At 37.8% G+C, this 14634-nt stretch overlaps 1 protein-coding gene across 2 annotated transcripts in view; it reads left to right on the top strand.

Annotated features, from left to right (window-relative positions):
* Positions 1–14634, top strand: part of MERTK (MER proto-oncogene, tyrosine kinase) — a 136259-nt gene that overhangs the window by 108883 nt on the left and 12742 nt on the right. For both annotated transcript variants that reach the window (XM_020987554.2, XM_020987562.1), the window contains exons 10-14: positions 882–1035; positions 4930–5015; positions 9266–9361; positions 11876–11956; positions 13727–13819. In XM_020987554.2, the coding sequence (XP_020843213.1) occupies positions 882–1035; positions 4930–5015; positions 9266–9361; positions 11876–11956; positions 13727–13819 (510 nt within the window). The remainder of the gene's footprint in view (positions 1–881; positions 1036–4929; positions 5016–9265; positions 9362–11875; positions 11957–13726; positions 13820–14634) is intronic.

Raw genomic sequence — 14634 nt, forward strand, 5'->3', positions numbered from 1 at the left:
GTTAAGAAGGTTGCTAGATCTGAGGGATATGAGGTGGGAATAATGTTTCAGATGCTTAGGAAACATCCATTTCATTTGAGAAAAGTTGTGCACATAGGAAAGGTAAGAAATGTGTGCCTACCAAATAGAAACTAATGCCCAGATTTCTAAAGAGACATTGGTGACCAGGTACAGATTAACTAATATGAAGTCCAAGAATATAGGAGCTCTTCTCTTCACCATACATGGTAAATTCCTGACTCTGAAGCTTACAAAGTTTTAAAGTACTTTCAGCTCATTCTTTTGTGATCAAATGAATTGATTCATTAAAGCCTGAGTACAGTTGGATGCTTGTTTTCCCCTTCTATGATTACTACAAACCAGGTCAATTGAGGACATGAAAACCTTCAGAGTTTTCATAAACACTAAAAAGCATGGGCAGTCCAGTGTTTTCCTGGTAGGGAAAAATCTGTGAACAAAATACAAATCCACAAAACTTTAGCATTAGAAGGAATCTCCATGGCTGCTGAGTCGAATCCATACTTGACCAAGAATTTCTTCTATAATACATCTGACAAGTAAAGACCAAGTGAAGTGAGAAGTGAGAAGCACCCCCCTATCTCTGGAGGTAGCCCGTTTCATTCTTGGATAGCCGAAATTGTTTGAAAGTTCTTCCTTACATCAAGCCTAAATCTGTATCTTCGCAACTTCTGTTGGTCTTATTTCTGCCCTCTGGGGCCAAACAGAGCAAGTTCATTCCTTCTTGTATTAATTACCACCAGCCTTTGAAAGGATGAAGTTGTAGGGCTGGCAGAGAGAGCAGTACTAACTGTTGTTTTCTACTTAGTTAAAATACTGAAGGTATTTTGGACTTTTAATTTGAAAATGACTTTGTTTTGTAGGCTTAATAGACTTTGCTCCTTCTTCAACTCCAGCCCTGAGGAATACAGATCCAATCATAATCATCCTTGGATGCTTTTGTGGAATTATTCTTATTGGGCTAATTCTTTATATATCTCTAGCTATTAGAAAGAGATTACAAGAAACAAAGTTTGGGTAAGTGACAGAGTTAAAATTAACATTAAAACAAATGATATCACATAATATTATATCTTTTTAAAATTAATTTTTCCATCATTTCTATTTCCCTTTTCCTCCTTCACTCCAATTAAGAAAGAAAATAATATTACATATTAATACTTTATTGGTTCATCATTTTGATGTGCTCCTGCTTCCAGTCTAATTAATTGAGCCAAAATCATCCTGTAGTCCATGGTTTAGTAATCTTTAGGCTGACCAGTCTATCAAATCATACTGAACTGCCTTTATTTAGGCAGATTCTCAGATATTAACTTTGTTGTCAGTGATTTACTACCATTGATTTTGGTAGAAAGCCAACCCTAAAAATCACTCTCAGAGATAGAGAATCAATAGTACCAATTCTATTTAGTGATCAAAAACCCAATTCATGTCTCTTTAATTAGAAATTATACAAAAATGGCTTTAGTATAGATGGGGGTTTTTTTGTTGTTGTTGTTGGGTTGTTTCAGTCATGTCCAACTCTTGGTGACCCCATTTGGGGTTTTTTTGGCAAAGATACTGGAGTGGTTTGCCATTTCCTTCTCCAGCTCATTTTATAGATGAGGAACTGAGGCAAACAGGGCTAAATGACTTGACCAGGATTACATAGCTAGTAAGTGTCTGAGGCTAGATTTGAACTCATGACTATGAGTCTTTCTGTTTCCAAGTCCAATGCTCTATCCATTGCACCACTTAGCTGCCCTAGATTTATGTATAATTAATTTCCAGAAAAATCTTAATTAATTTTGATACAAAAGCCAGAGTTTATCTCCTGTAGAAGTCCCAAACTTTTTCCTGATGAGAACTTTAAAAAAATGTATTTTCCTTAAGTCTTATGTTCACTAATAGAGGAAGAAAGGAGGAAAAAAGATTGAGTTATCAACAAATTACAGTGAGTTATGGGGGACCCAAATTCATTCCCCACCACCTATAGCTGTACTGCCATATACTTCTCTCTCCTGGCATTCCCTCCCCCTGGAATTCCCCAAAACTATGGGGAATGAGAAATGATGGTGACAATCAGCCTGCTCATGCTCATTTAATATGACTTAGATACTAACTAGTAGCTATCAGTTATCCACTTGGGAACCCATGATTTACTTTTATCATATTTCAACATGTGAACCGTCAGTGTGTAGTTTGACAAAGTGAAAAAAAAACCTGTCTCTTGGACAAATGATTTAACTGGAGCACATCCCTAGTGTTTTCATTTCTTGAGTCCTAACTTCCTTGAGTATGTTTTGGTTTCTTTCTGTATCTTCACATAACATGCAGAAGAGCCACAAAAGTTGAGAAGGTGGTATAGCAGAAAACACACTGGATTGGGAGTTGTGAGACATAGCTTCTAATCCCAGGTCTGCCACTCACTGTCTGACCCCTGGGCGGGCTGTAACCACTTGGGCTTTAGTTTCTGCATTTGTAAAATGAAAAGGTTGAACTACAAGATCTGTGAGGTCCTCTGAACTCTAAAACTCATTGAGTTTAAGTTGAGACTTTTGAACTCTAATACAGTCCAAAAGGATGTTAGACACCTACCATTTGCAGAATATTGTGCTATGTACCTGAGGATACAAAGAGAAAATGAAACAAAACGAAACAACAACAACAACAAAAATAGACCCTGTTTTTAAGAGCCATTCTGCTGGAGGGACCTCTCATTGATTTAGGGGTAGGGACCCTTGTGTTTTACAGCCCTTAAGAATTTGTAGTTGAACAAAATGTATTTTATCCCAACTGGCAGAAATTCCTAGTTTAGCATCATAGCAGCTGTCTGATATGTAGAAGTAATATTTCTCACTTTGTGATAATTAGATTTATTTTTTTGAGGTCACGCAGAATGAATAATCAGCAAATGCAAAACCAGAGAAATAAAGGACAAATAAATTCTTGCACATAGGAGACACTCAGAGAAATGCTAGTTGAAAGACTGGATGCATGGCAAAAAGCAGGGAATGTAGTTGTCTAATATCTTTTGGCACTCCAGTGGCTGTGGTAAAGGGCTTGAATTGCTGTTGGAGGCTAGATTTCCCTTTCCAGTAAGCTCACAAATAACCTCGCTACTTCCTTCACTTGCTGTCCTTTCCAATTCTATTTCCTTCCTTCTTTCAGAAGGAAATTTGTCATGTCTGTCTGTCCCATAAAGTTCCTCTAAACCTTTTTTAGATCATGGACCCTGTGGCCGCCTGGTGAAGCCAATGCACCTCCATTCAGAAATAATGTTTTGTTGCTTACACTCACAATTGAAAGAAATGTTAAATTTCAATTAGTGGTTAATAAAAATAAAGATGTAATCTTTTTTCCCATCCAAGTTTACTTATCCCCTAAAATCTATCTGTGACAGGCAGGCAGTCAAAAAAAATTATAAAGCATTTACTACGTGCCAGACACTGCTAAGTGATGGAGAAGATGAGGATGGAAAAAAGTCTGTGGATCCCAGTTTTAAAAACTTGTTCTAAAATGATCATGATGTATGTTTAAAAAACTTTAGAAATAAAGTCCTATTCATATCTTATTGGGTCACAGGAGCTTCTTGATACAGCACCAACATAGTGTTAATATTTTAGTTTGTAAGAACAAATCACCAAAAATACTAAGTGTAGAAGGAACAAGCTTTGGGGGGGAGGGAGGGGGACTGTTACTCATGCTTAGCCAAGATTTTTGACCTGACCAATGACTCTCCATCCTTCTTGGCTCTTGGAATTCAAGTTGTTTGAATATTGCATTGTAAACTTGGAAAGTCAGTGGAAAGAAAATAGACAATTTTAATCGAATGAAAATACAGTTTATCTTTGGGAGGAAAGGTTCTTTTTTGTTTGTTTTGTTTATTTAGGTTTTTTTCAGTCTTGTTTGACTCTTTGAGATCTCTTTTCGGGTTTGTTTATTTGTTTTGCCTTTTTTGGTAAGGCAGTTGGATTTAAGTGACTTGCCCAGAGTCACACAACTAGTAAGTGTCAAGTGTCTGAGGATGGATGTGAACTCAGGTCCTCCTGACTCCAAGGCTGGAGCTCTATCCACTGTGCCACCTAACTGCCCCTAGGAAAGGTTATTTTAAAATAGGAGTTATTAACTTGGGTTCTGTAGACCAGATTTGAAATTTTTATAATTGTTTCAGTATAATTTGTTTCCTTTGTAATCCAATGCACTTTATTTTATTCATTTAATTACATTTTTCTGAGACAAGATCCAAAAACTTCAGCAGACTGCAAAAAGGTCCATGACACCAAAGAAAGCTGTTCTCTTTTAAAAGAAAAATCTGATGAGCAACAGTCATAATTAGTAACACATTTGATTAAACATTGATTAAGTACTTAATATGTACCATAATAGGTGACCCAGTGGATAGAGTGCCAGGCCTGGAGTCAAGAAGACTCATTTTCATGAGTTCAAATTTGGCCTCAGACACTAGCTATGTGACCCTGGGCAAGCCACTTAACCCTGTTTGCCTGAGTTTCTTCATCTGTAAAATGAGCTGGAGAAGGAAATGACAAACTGCTCTGATATCTTTGCCAAGAAAACCCCAAATGGGGTCATGAAGAGTTGGACACAGCTAAAAAACGACTCAAACAACAACAGGTACCAGGCCCTGTGCAAAACTGGGGATACAAAATACAAACAGGCACCTATAGGCTCTGCCATCAAAGAGCATATATCATTCTAAGGACAGAAGACAACAAATAAAGGGGAACTGGAAGGGAAGTTTGAAAGTGAAGGCTTGATTCTGAGCAAAATAAGGCAAAAACTCCCCTTTTCGGCTCCAGTATTCCAAGGAAATAGTCCAAGTGGATGGGTGGCATGGTGGTTAACACTAACATTTGTTTTACGAATTCAGTTTTTAAAAAGGATTATCATATCTATTTTTTTTTAATTTAGGAATGCCTTCGCAGAGGAGGATTCAGAATTGGTTGTAAATTATAAACCAAAGAAATCTTTCTCTCGGCAAGCTATTAAACTTACCTGTAAGTTGACTGATATTTCATTTTCCCTTGGAAGAAGTTTAAGTTGTTTTCTGACTGGCAAAGGCCCAAATCTGCTGGGGTTCTAAGAAACACCAACTAAATGGAAGAACAGCTGTGAATAGTGTAGTGTAGTAAAGGAGTAAAGTGCTGAGCTTGGAGGTGGGAAGACATGGGTTTAGAACCTGATTTTGACACGTGCTGGCTGTGTGATCCGAGGGGAGACACTTAGTTACTCTGTTTTGAAGAACTTGCTACTTCTCTACCAAGTTGTGGATGGTTGAAATCTATTCTCAGAGGTAGTTTACTACACGGTGAATTCCAAGCACTAAAAATAAAAACTAGTCAGAGTAAGGGCTTTATCATCCACCTCTGTCTTACACATTTTTTTGTTTTGTTTTGTTTTTTGGCTAGGCAGTGGGTTAAGTGACTTGCCTAGAGTCACACAGCTAGTGTTATGTGTCTGAGGCTGGATTTGAACTCAGGTCCTCCTGAATGCAGGAGGAGAATTCATTGCACCATCCAGCTGCCCCATGTCTTACACATTCTTAACTAGTTGATTAGGCTTGCACCAGAGGTAATGGAGTAATATACATAGACTTGTAGTAATTAGAAAACTAGAGCAATAGAATGAAGCCCTAAAACTTAAAGCATTAGAGTGGCCAACTCTAGAAAACCTGGTCAGATGTCAAATGCTCAACTGAAAGGAATAACTTAAAAGACATAATCTCAAGCATTATTTGAAATATTGGTTCCTTGGTAACGTTTTTCAAAGCCTAGAATGTTATTTGTTCTCTAGAGCAGTGCTTTATAAACTGTGGATCAAGACCCCATATGGGGTCATGAAAAATTTGGCAACAGTGAAAGGTTTCAAAACATGCAGTGACCAAAAATTAATTCAAAATCAAACACGTAAGGAATCTGAGCTGTTCCTGGCAGAGCTTGCCCATGTTGCATTGCACAGCTTCACTGCAGTTTTGGTTCTGAACACAAAGCATGCACACTTTGCACGGCACATGCCATTGTGCCCATGCAACATCAGTGAACACTGCTGAAATGTGTAAAAGAGTTACGAGTAGAAAAAGTTTAAGAAGCCCTGCTCTACAATCTTTTGTAAAAATGATGATTTCTTTTTTCCTAAGAGCACTTTCAAAGTGCTCTTATATAATTAGAATTGGAGTGGAGGAGGACGTGATCACAGTGGTTGTGAATTACTTCTGAAATAATGTAAAGGGAATCACACAAATGTTATATGATACTTCTTCATTTTAGTAAAAAGGTTTTCATAATGCAATGATGGGGTATATAGGTAAACAGAGAGTCATCATTTAGTCAACAAGCATTTATTAAGCACCTACTATATGACAGCCACTGTGCTTTATGCAGGGGATGTAAAGAAAGATAAAACATGGTTCTTGCCCTGAAGGAGTTCACTTTCCAGTGAGAGAGTCACCATGAAAAAAATCTATCTATCTATCTATTTATGTTTGTGTGTGTGTGTGTGGTATGTGTGTGTATACATATATATACAAACATATATATGTATGTATATGTGTATGTATATGTATATATGTGTGTGTGTGTGTGTGTGTGTGTACACACATACACACACACATATATGAGTGAGAGGGAGAATAAATGGAAGGTTATCTCAGAGGAAAGACACTACCTGACAGCTCAGAAGGGTACAGGGAAGGAGAATCAGTGGAATGGGAATGGGAAAAGCCTCTTGCAAAAAGTGAGGCTTGAGCTGAGTTTTGAAGGAAGCCAGAAGTCAAGAGGGAATGGTGAGGAGGGAGAGCATTCCAGGCAAGGGGGACAGCCAGTGAAAAGGCATGGAGTCAGGAGATGGAGTATTATGTTCAAGGAACAGCAAGAACTCCAGCGTTGCTAGATTGTAGAATATGCAGAGGGGAGTGAAGAGTGATGAAACTGAAAAGGTCAGAAGGGTTCAAGGTGGTAAGGGCTTTATGTATCAAATACAGGACTTTATATTTGACCTTGGAGGTAACAGGAAGCATTGGAGTTTACTGAGTAGGAGGGTGATTTTAGGAAAATCATTTTGGTAAGATAGATTGGAGTGGAGAGTAGTGGGTACATTAGGATATAGTGAGGGTTTTTGGAAGATGAGTGAGACCTAGTCATGTTTGTAGGCAGCAGAGAAGGAAATACTAAATAGAAACACTAAATGTAAGAGGTCGAAGATTAGAAACAGTGGGGATTATTGAGGAGGCAATCTCTAAAGAAAAAGAGAGAGAATAGAATGAAGGGTACATGTAGGGGGATGTACTTGGCAAGCAAAAGAATCACCTCTTCATCAGAGACTAGAATGATGGAGGTAGTATGAGATGATGTCAGGAGGATGTGAAATGAAGATGAGGGGAGAAAAAGGGGTGACATGGGAAGCTTAAGGAGAGAAGAAAAGGCTTGGAACAACCACTGTGTTGAGATAGGAATCAAGTAAGTAGTAGGATTGCCTTGCTGAATTGGGGGCTCGTTGAAAATTGCTAACATAAATTTGTAGAGGACCTAGTTAGCCTGGTTTTGTGATTTCTTTCAGTTCTGTTCTGACAGAGTACATGAAGAGGAAGAAAGGAGGCAGGTGGCGAGGGTAATGGAAGGTTGTGTTTTGTCAAGGCATGATTGACAATAGGACAAGGAAATGGGATTTGAGAGGAGAGGGTAATGAAGAATTGAAATGATTCACCAAGGAGGTGAGACTGGGAAGAGAAGAAGGGGTAGCCAAAACAGAGGTGATGACTTAGGATAGTAGAGAGAGATAGAGGAATTGTAGGTCATGGTGAAGTTGAAAAGTAGGTTTAGAGCAGAAACAATTGTTCAGTGTATGAAGTTTGGATTGTCAAAGGGCCGCACTTGAGAACTCAGAGGGCCACATGTGGCCTGAGGCCGGGCAGGTTCCCCACCCCTGGCTTAGGAAGAGTACAGGGGGAGAATAAAAGATAAAAGATTATGATCAAATAAAGGAGTTTCACGGTCCTTGAACATGGAAGTGGGTCACTTTGCAGTGAGAGTGATGACCAGATCCCTGTGTATAGTGGAGGCAGAGTAGAGGAGTGATAGAATCATAGCTTTATAACTAGAAGGAAGGGAACAAACATTTATTATGTGCTATGTGCCAAGCAGTGTGCTAAGCACTTTACAAATATTATCTCATTTGATCTTCACAACATTCATGGGTGGTAGGTGTTATTATGATCCTTGTTTTATAATTGAGAAAACTGAGGCCAGCAGATGTTAAGTAATTTGCCCAGGGTCACATGGCTAGTGTCTGAGGCCAGAATTGCACTTGTCTTCCTGATTCCAGGTCCCGTGTTCTATCCACAACTGCTTCTTAACTTTTAGAAGGGACCCACCTTTATTTCACCGATGAGGAAACTGGGACTTGAAGAGGTTATTTGTGCAAAGTTATATAAAAAGTAAAAGAACATATTGAGTACTCGTTTTATGTGTCTTTTTTTTTAACTGTCACCAGAAGTAAGCTCTTCATAGGCAGGGACTGTGTCTTATACTTCGTTTATGCCTGTAGTATTATACTAGACACCAGGCCTTTCCATTCACTGTGTAGCTTTATTGTCTGACCCATTTAGAATTTGAGCTCTTTGAGAGCAAGGAGTACCATGCATTTCTGTTAGCATTCCTAGGGTTTATCACCGTGCTCGCACAAGTAAAACACTTGATTCCATTTCATTTCTTATTAAGTGCTTAACAAATACATTGACTAATCATAGTATAATCAAGTAAGCCAAAAAGAAAGATTCCTCTTTGTCCACCCCCTCCCTTTATTCACTGCTACATTGTTATAGCCCAAAGTGCAGCGAATTAGGCTGTTAACATTGAGAATAACCTTTCTGAGCCCTGAAGGAGTTCATTCCAATCATCTGGGTTGTAACAGATTCCACCATGATAATTATCATTGTCATTATTTCTGGGTAACAATGTCTATGTCATGGAAACTGTTTGTCCTTATCAGTCTTTCCGAGTCCTCCTTAAAGTAGTGCTTTCCCTTTCTTAATTATCTCCAATTTATCCTGTATGTATCTCATTTGTACCTAGGTATTTTCTCCCCCGTTAGATTGTAAACTCCTTAAGAGTACAGACCATCTTTTGCCCTTTTCATCCCTGCCAGATTATTTGGCACATAATAGGCACTTAATAAATGCTTGTTGAATGAATTGACTGATTGAAAAAGAACTTTGTGACGGTGACAATTACTCTCTGTGTGTCTCTTTCAGTGAGAAGTCTAGGGGTCAGTGAGGAATTACAGGATAAACTGGAAGATGTTGTGATTGACCGGAACCTCCTGACTCTTGGAAAAATTCTGGGAGAAGGTAACCAATTTGGAGCCCTTATTAAAAAGCAGAAAAACTAGCACAAGAGCATTTTGGTGAATTTGAATAATGTAAAATGTCTCTGAGGGTATTTTCTAGCTCATTTTTACTTGAAATAATAGGATTAATGAAAATGCTTGTCATGGGGGCAGCTAGGTGGCCCAGTGGATAGAGCACCAGCCCTGGAGTCAGGAGGACCCGAGTTCAAATCCGGCCTCAGACACTTGACACTTACTAGCTGTGTGACCCTGGGCAAGTCACTAAACCCCATTGCTTAGCGAAAAAAAAAATGCTTGTCATAAAGATCTGCTCTTTGGGGGTAGTTAATAAAACAATTTGTCTTAGTCCCCAATAGGGAGAAACACAACTACCCTTGTGAGAGTGAATATCCAGAAACTCACCAATCAGATACCCATGTGCTTTAGATTGATTTTTCTGGTCCTTATATATATTGTTTCATTAGGAAACCTGGGTTCAAAGTTTGCCTTAGGACATTTATTAGCTCTATGACCCTGGGCAAATCATTTCTTAGACCCTCAGTTTCCTCATCTATAAAATGGCAAAACCTTTTTTAGACCCTAATGTACTATAAAAATGTGCATTGTTATTATTCCTGGTGCCTTTGTAATTACTCTAGTAAGAACTAACTTGGCATATATTAGAAAGGATATGGACTTGCTGAAACCTTTTCAAAGGAGGTGACTACCATGATAAGAGGACTCAAAACTAGGCTTTAAAGGGTCTGTTTCAGTAACCAGGTATTTTTAGATGGAAGAAGACTTGGGAAGACTTAGATGGGTGAGAACATGGCAGCTGTCTTTAAATATTGGGAAGAGGGATTTTCCAATAAGAAGGAAGGATTAGAAATATTATCCCTTCACTCAAGAGGAACACTAGAATGAATGAGCGTAAGTTATAGAAGACCAATTTTGGTTCAGAGAAAGAGCTTCCTAATAATTAAGAAATGTTGGGAAATGGGATGGAATGCTTCGGGAATGTGGTCAAGTGAGGAGGCCATTTCTCAGAAATGTTGTATTGAAGTATTAAAGCAGTAGAAGAGATTCATCCTTTGAGACAATGAGCTAGACTAGATGGCCTCAAAAATCCTTTCAGCTATAGGTTCTATGATTCTATGTGATAAATAGTTGGTATATCCTTTTTCACTTTAATACCCTTTTAATTTCTTAGATTAGTTATCATATTTAATAAGCTAAGAGTCCAAATTAGATTGGATTAAAGGACTTGCTGTTGCTTTATTTGGTTATTCATCAGATGTTGATCATTTTCCTTTACTGAAATAATGGTATTAAACTGTAGGTTCCTGGAGGGCAGACATTATTCTTTTTCATTTCTTTTTTCACTGTGCCTTGAACTTACTAGGTGTTTAATAAATGGGCTGGAGAAAAATATTATTGAATTTTATCTAATTACATTAATTTTAGCTATATTCTTTTATGAAAGGTAAGTACTCCTTATCTAGCAAATCATAGCTTTTAATTACGGGGAGTAGGGTAGAAGTAGCATGAAATTATAATGGAAGGTGCACTAAACCTGAATTTCAGTGGTTTTAGTTAATGGTTCTCGTACTTTTGGTTTCATGACCCTTTTACTCTCTTAAAAATTATTGAGGACCCCAAAGAGCTTTTGTTCTTGTGGTTTATATCTACCAATACTTATCATATTAAAAATTAAAACCAATGTGTTTTTAAATTACTTTTAAAATAATAATAAACCTATTTATATTAATATATTTTAATGACAATAACTATATTTTCCAAAACAAAAAAAAATTAGCAAAGGGTATGGCATTGTTATAGCTCTTTTTGCATATCTCTTTATGTCTGGCTTATTAGAAGAGAGCTAGATTCTCCTATCTGCTTCTATGTTCAATATGTTGCAATATGTTGTTTTGATTAAAATATATGAAGAAAATCTAGCCTCACATAAGATATATAATTGGAAAAGGGAAGAGTATTTTAATAGGCAAATAACCTCTTAATATTATTATGAAAATTGTTTTGGCCTCCCAGACCTCCAGAAAGGCCTCAGGCACCTCAGGTTTCCCAGACCACACTTAAGAGAAATGATGATCTAGGTCAAGTCCCAACCTTACACTTGTTGACTATATGAACTAAGGCAAATCACTTACATTTCCGAACTTCATCATCATTATCTGTAAAATGAATGAATTGATCATTAGATTGTGAGTTCCATAAGGGCAGCGACTATCTTTTGTCTCTTTTTGCATCCCCAGTGCTTAGTACGGTCCCTGGCATATAGTACGCACTAAATAAATATTTACTGACTAACTGATCTCTAAGGTCCTTTCCAGCTCTTAATCCTATGGTCCTATGAAACATACCATTTATGGAGTAATGTGTTCACCTCTGCCTGTTTTGAGTGTGTTAATGCTTTTAACCAAATTGGCAAAAACTACTTTGATGCTTTTAGGTCTCTTGTATTTGTGGGATAATTTTGCTCAGGGTTAATATAAACTGTTGTTTTACTTTCTAGGAGAGTTTGGGTCTGTAGTGGAAGGAAATCTTAATAAACAGGATGGAACATCTGAAAAAGTAGCAGTAAAAACCATGAAGTGTAAGTTCCTATTGGATAAACATAAATACTATGGGCAGGGTTTGTTTTTGTCTTATGTATTGTGGGAATATGTGTGACGGGGATTTCCACTTTAGGTGATCCTAGTTTGATCACACAAGTAAAGAGTCTGCTTGGAAGAGGGAAGAAGGGCTAGGGGGAAGTTCTGCTGTTGAGGGAGAGATTGAGAGGTGAGGGAAGAAATTTTCGAGTAGCCCTGACATTTCTAATGATAAGGATTCTAGGTATGGCCCTCTCCCTGCCAGAAGTGTTTGGGTACTTGCTCAGCCCTAAGATTAACCAATCAATCAATGGCTTCAGTAGCCTGGGATCAATATTCCAGTGCTTCAGTGGATCTATGATCACATTTGTATGAGCTTCCTTCTACTTATTAGAACCAATCCATGCCTTCTTATCCTGTGTGATTCTTGCCCATGTCTTTCCATAAATCCTCCATTTTGATCTACCCAACATTTCAGTAAAGGCCTTTTCTGGGTCTTTCAATATTTTGCACATACCATGATTATGTTATTGTATTTCAAATTAACAATGCTATTAGTAATATATAATAAGATGATATATTTTATTTTAAAAAATTTCATCAAGGCTCATAAAGAAAACTAACTGTTAAGCCTGCTATTGTAGTGTTTTGGATGGGCCCACTATTAATACCTTCTTCACTCTTGTGTCTTTATTAACTCACAGCAAATGTTCCATGGTATTTTTAATCAAAGTTGAAAGGCAAATTAGATTCTTTCAGAGTAGGACACCATATGAATCGGGCATGAGAAGACAAACCAAAATGTAAGAGGAGCCTTTTATGCCTATACATCTATTGCCTGGAAATCTATTGCAATAAAAAAGGAGTGATCTGTTTTATTAACTAGTAGCAAAACTTGTTTCTAATTGTAGTCAAATAAACATGGACTGGGCCTGAAGCACATATTAATCTCTCCTTTCCTTTTTATGATTTTTAATTTAGATTTGTGAGTATATTCTCCATGTGTTTGCCTGTAGGAAAGCAGGGTATTCTTTTGGCACGGCTGAGGTTATCAGAAGGAAAAGTGGATAAAAGGGAGTAATAGATTATACCACTGCCAAGTTGATTTAATTCCTGGAAATGGAAAGAAAAAGACCGATAGCTTTAAAAAACTGAGCCTCTGACCCTCTGAATGGGGAAATACTCCCTTGTTTAACACAGCATTTTTGGAATCCTCTGCATCCTTGAAGGCCTTACTCAAATGTTAGCTGTTCCATGAAGTTTTCTATGATTTCCACCCCCTTTCCCCCTTTCCCAAGACAGAAGGACATGGCCTTTCCCCTCTTGACACTTCCGAGAACTTTTCACCTTTATTATATATCTGGCACATGTTATTTTGGGTTTATTTACAAGCAGGGATGGGATATGTTATAAAGGGGATCTTTCTCAGGTTAGAACAGATGGCCACTGAGGTCCCTTCAAACCCTGAAAAAAGTCTGTGAAATAAAAAAAAAAATTCTGTACTTTTACATTTTTCTCATCTGCCCAAATAAATGGCAAGCTCCTGCAGATAGGTTATAGCTCTCTCATTGCCTACCATTATATCTATATCTAGCAGACATTGAACAAATGTTGATTAAATTTGTTGAATTGTGTCGTTAGCACAGACAAAAAAATAATAGGGAACAAGTCAAAGTGAATTTTTGGAGGGTAAAAAGTGCTTCCTCTTTGCCCCCCACCCTGTAACTAGGTAAAATAACTTTGATCTCTGATTTTTTTCAACTCTTTTTCAGTGGACAACTTTTCCCAGAGTGAGATAGAAGAATTTCTCAGTGAAGCAGCATGTATGAAAGACTTTGACCACCCCAATGTCATTGGACTCCTAGGTATGCCGACCACATGTTAGAAATGAGGCCTGAAAAGAGACAGTTGTACCAAAATAGAATCACTGAAAGTAAACTCAGATGAAGAATTTAATTTTAACAAAACCTCACAGCTTTCTCCCCCTCTAACTTTCTCTTGAGCTTAACTTTATGGATATTTGAAGGCAGGGACCAGATCATTTGTGTGTTCCCCTATTAGATTGTGAGCTCCTTGAGGGCAGGGACGATCTTTTGCCTCTTTTTACACTCCTAGCACTTAACACAGTGCCTGACGTATAGGAGGTGCTTAATAATTTATTGATTGATTAGTATTGTGCACAGTATAGGACACAAATGAGTTTTAAATAAATTCCTCACTCACTCTCTGAGTTCTTCAGACTTCGTTTTTCTTTCTTTAGGCTGTCTGACTACCTTTATCTTCCATTCATCTATATCTTTGGTCTCTGCTAGTTCTCTTTCTCTGCTTGCTTTTGATCACTCTTGTATTTCTGTGTTTCACTCTGTTCTTTTGCTTATCTCAGATCTCCCAGGTCTCCTTATGGCACACTTACCCTCCTGCTGTATCTTACTCTGACAGTAATAATGGTCTTGAACTCCACCTCCTTGGAGGGTTTGTTTTCTTACGTGAAACACTGAAGAAGCATCACCTACTGAAAATAGATAATCTAATACTGCTAGAGGTTAGTTTTCCACTACTGGGGACTTTTATCATATTTTGCTGGTGATGGAATTTGGACATTCAGGTCAACATCCTGCATGGGATAAGCGTAGTTGGGTGCTCAAGTGGGTACTCTGGATTGGGAATTTCACTTCTATGC

The sequence above is a fragment of the Phascolarctos cinereus genome, unplaced genomic scaffold (genome assembly GCF_003287225.1).
Source record: "Phascolarctos cinereus isolate Bilbo 61053 unplaced genomic scaffold, phaCin_HiC Scaffold_2;HRSCAF=192, whole genome shotgun sequence".
Classification (NCBI taxonomy): Eukaryota; Metazoa; Chordata; class Mammalia; order Diprotodontia; family Phascolarctidae; genus Phascolarctos; species Phascolarctos cinereus.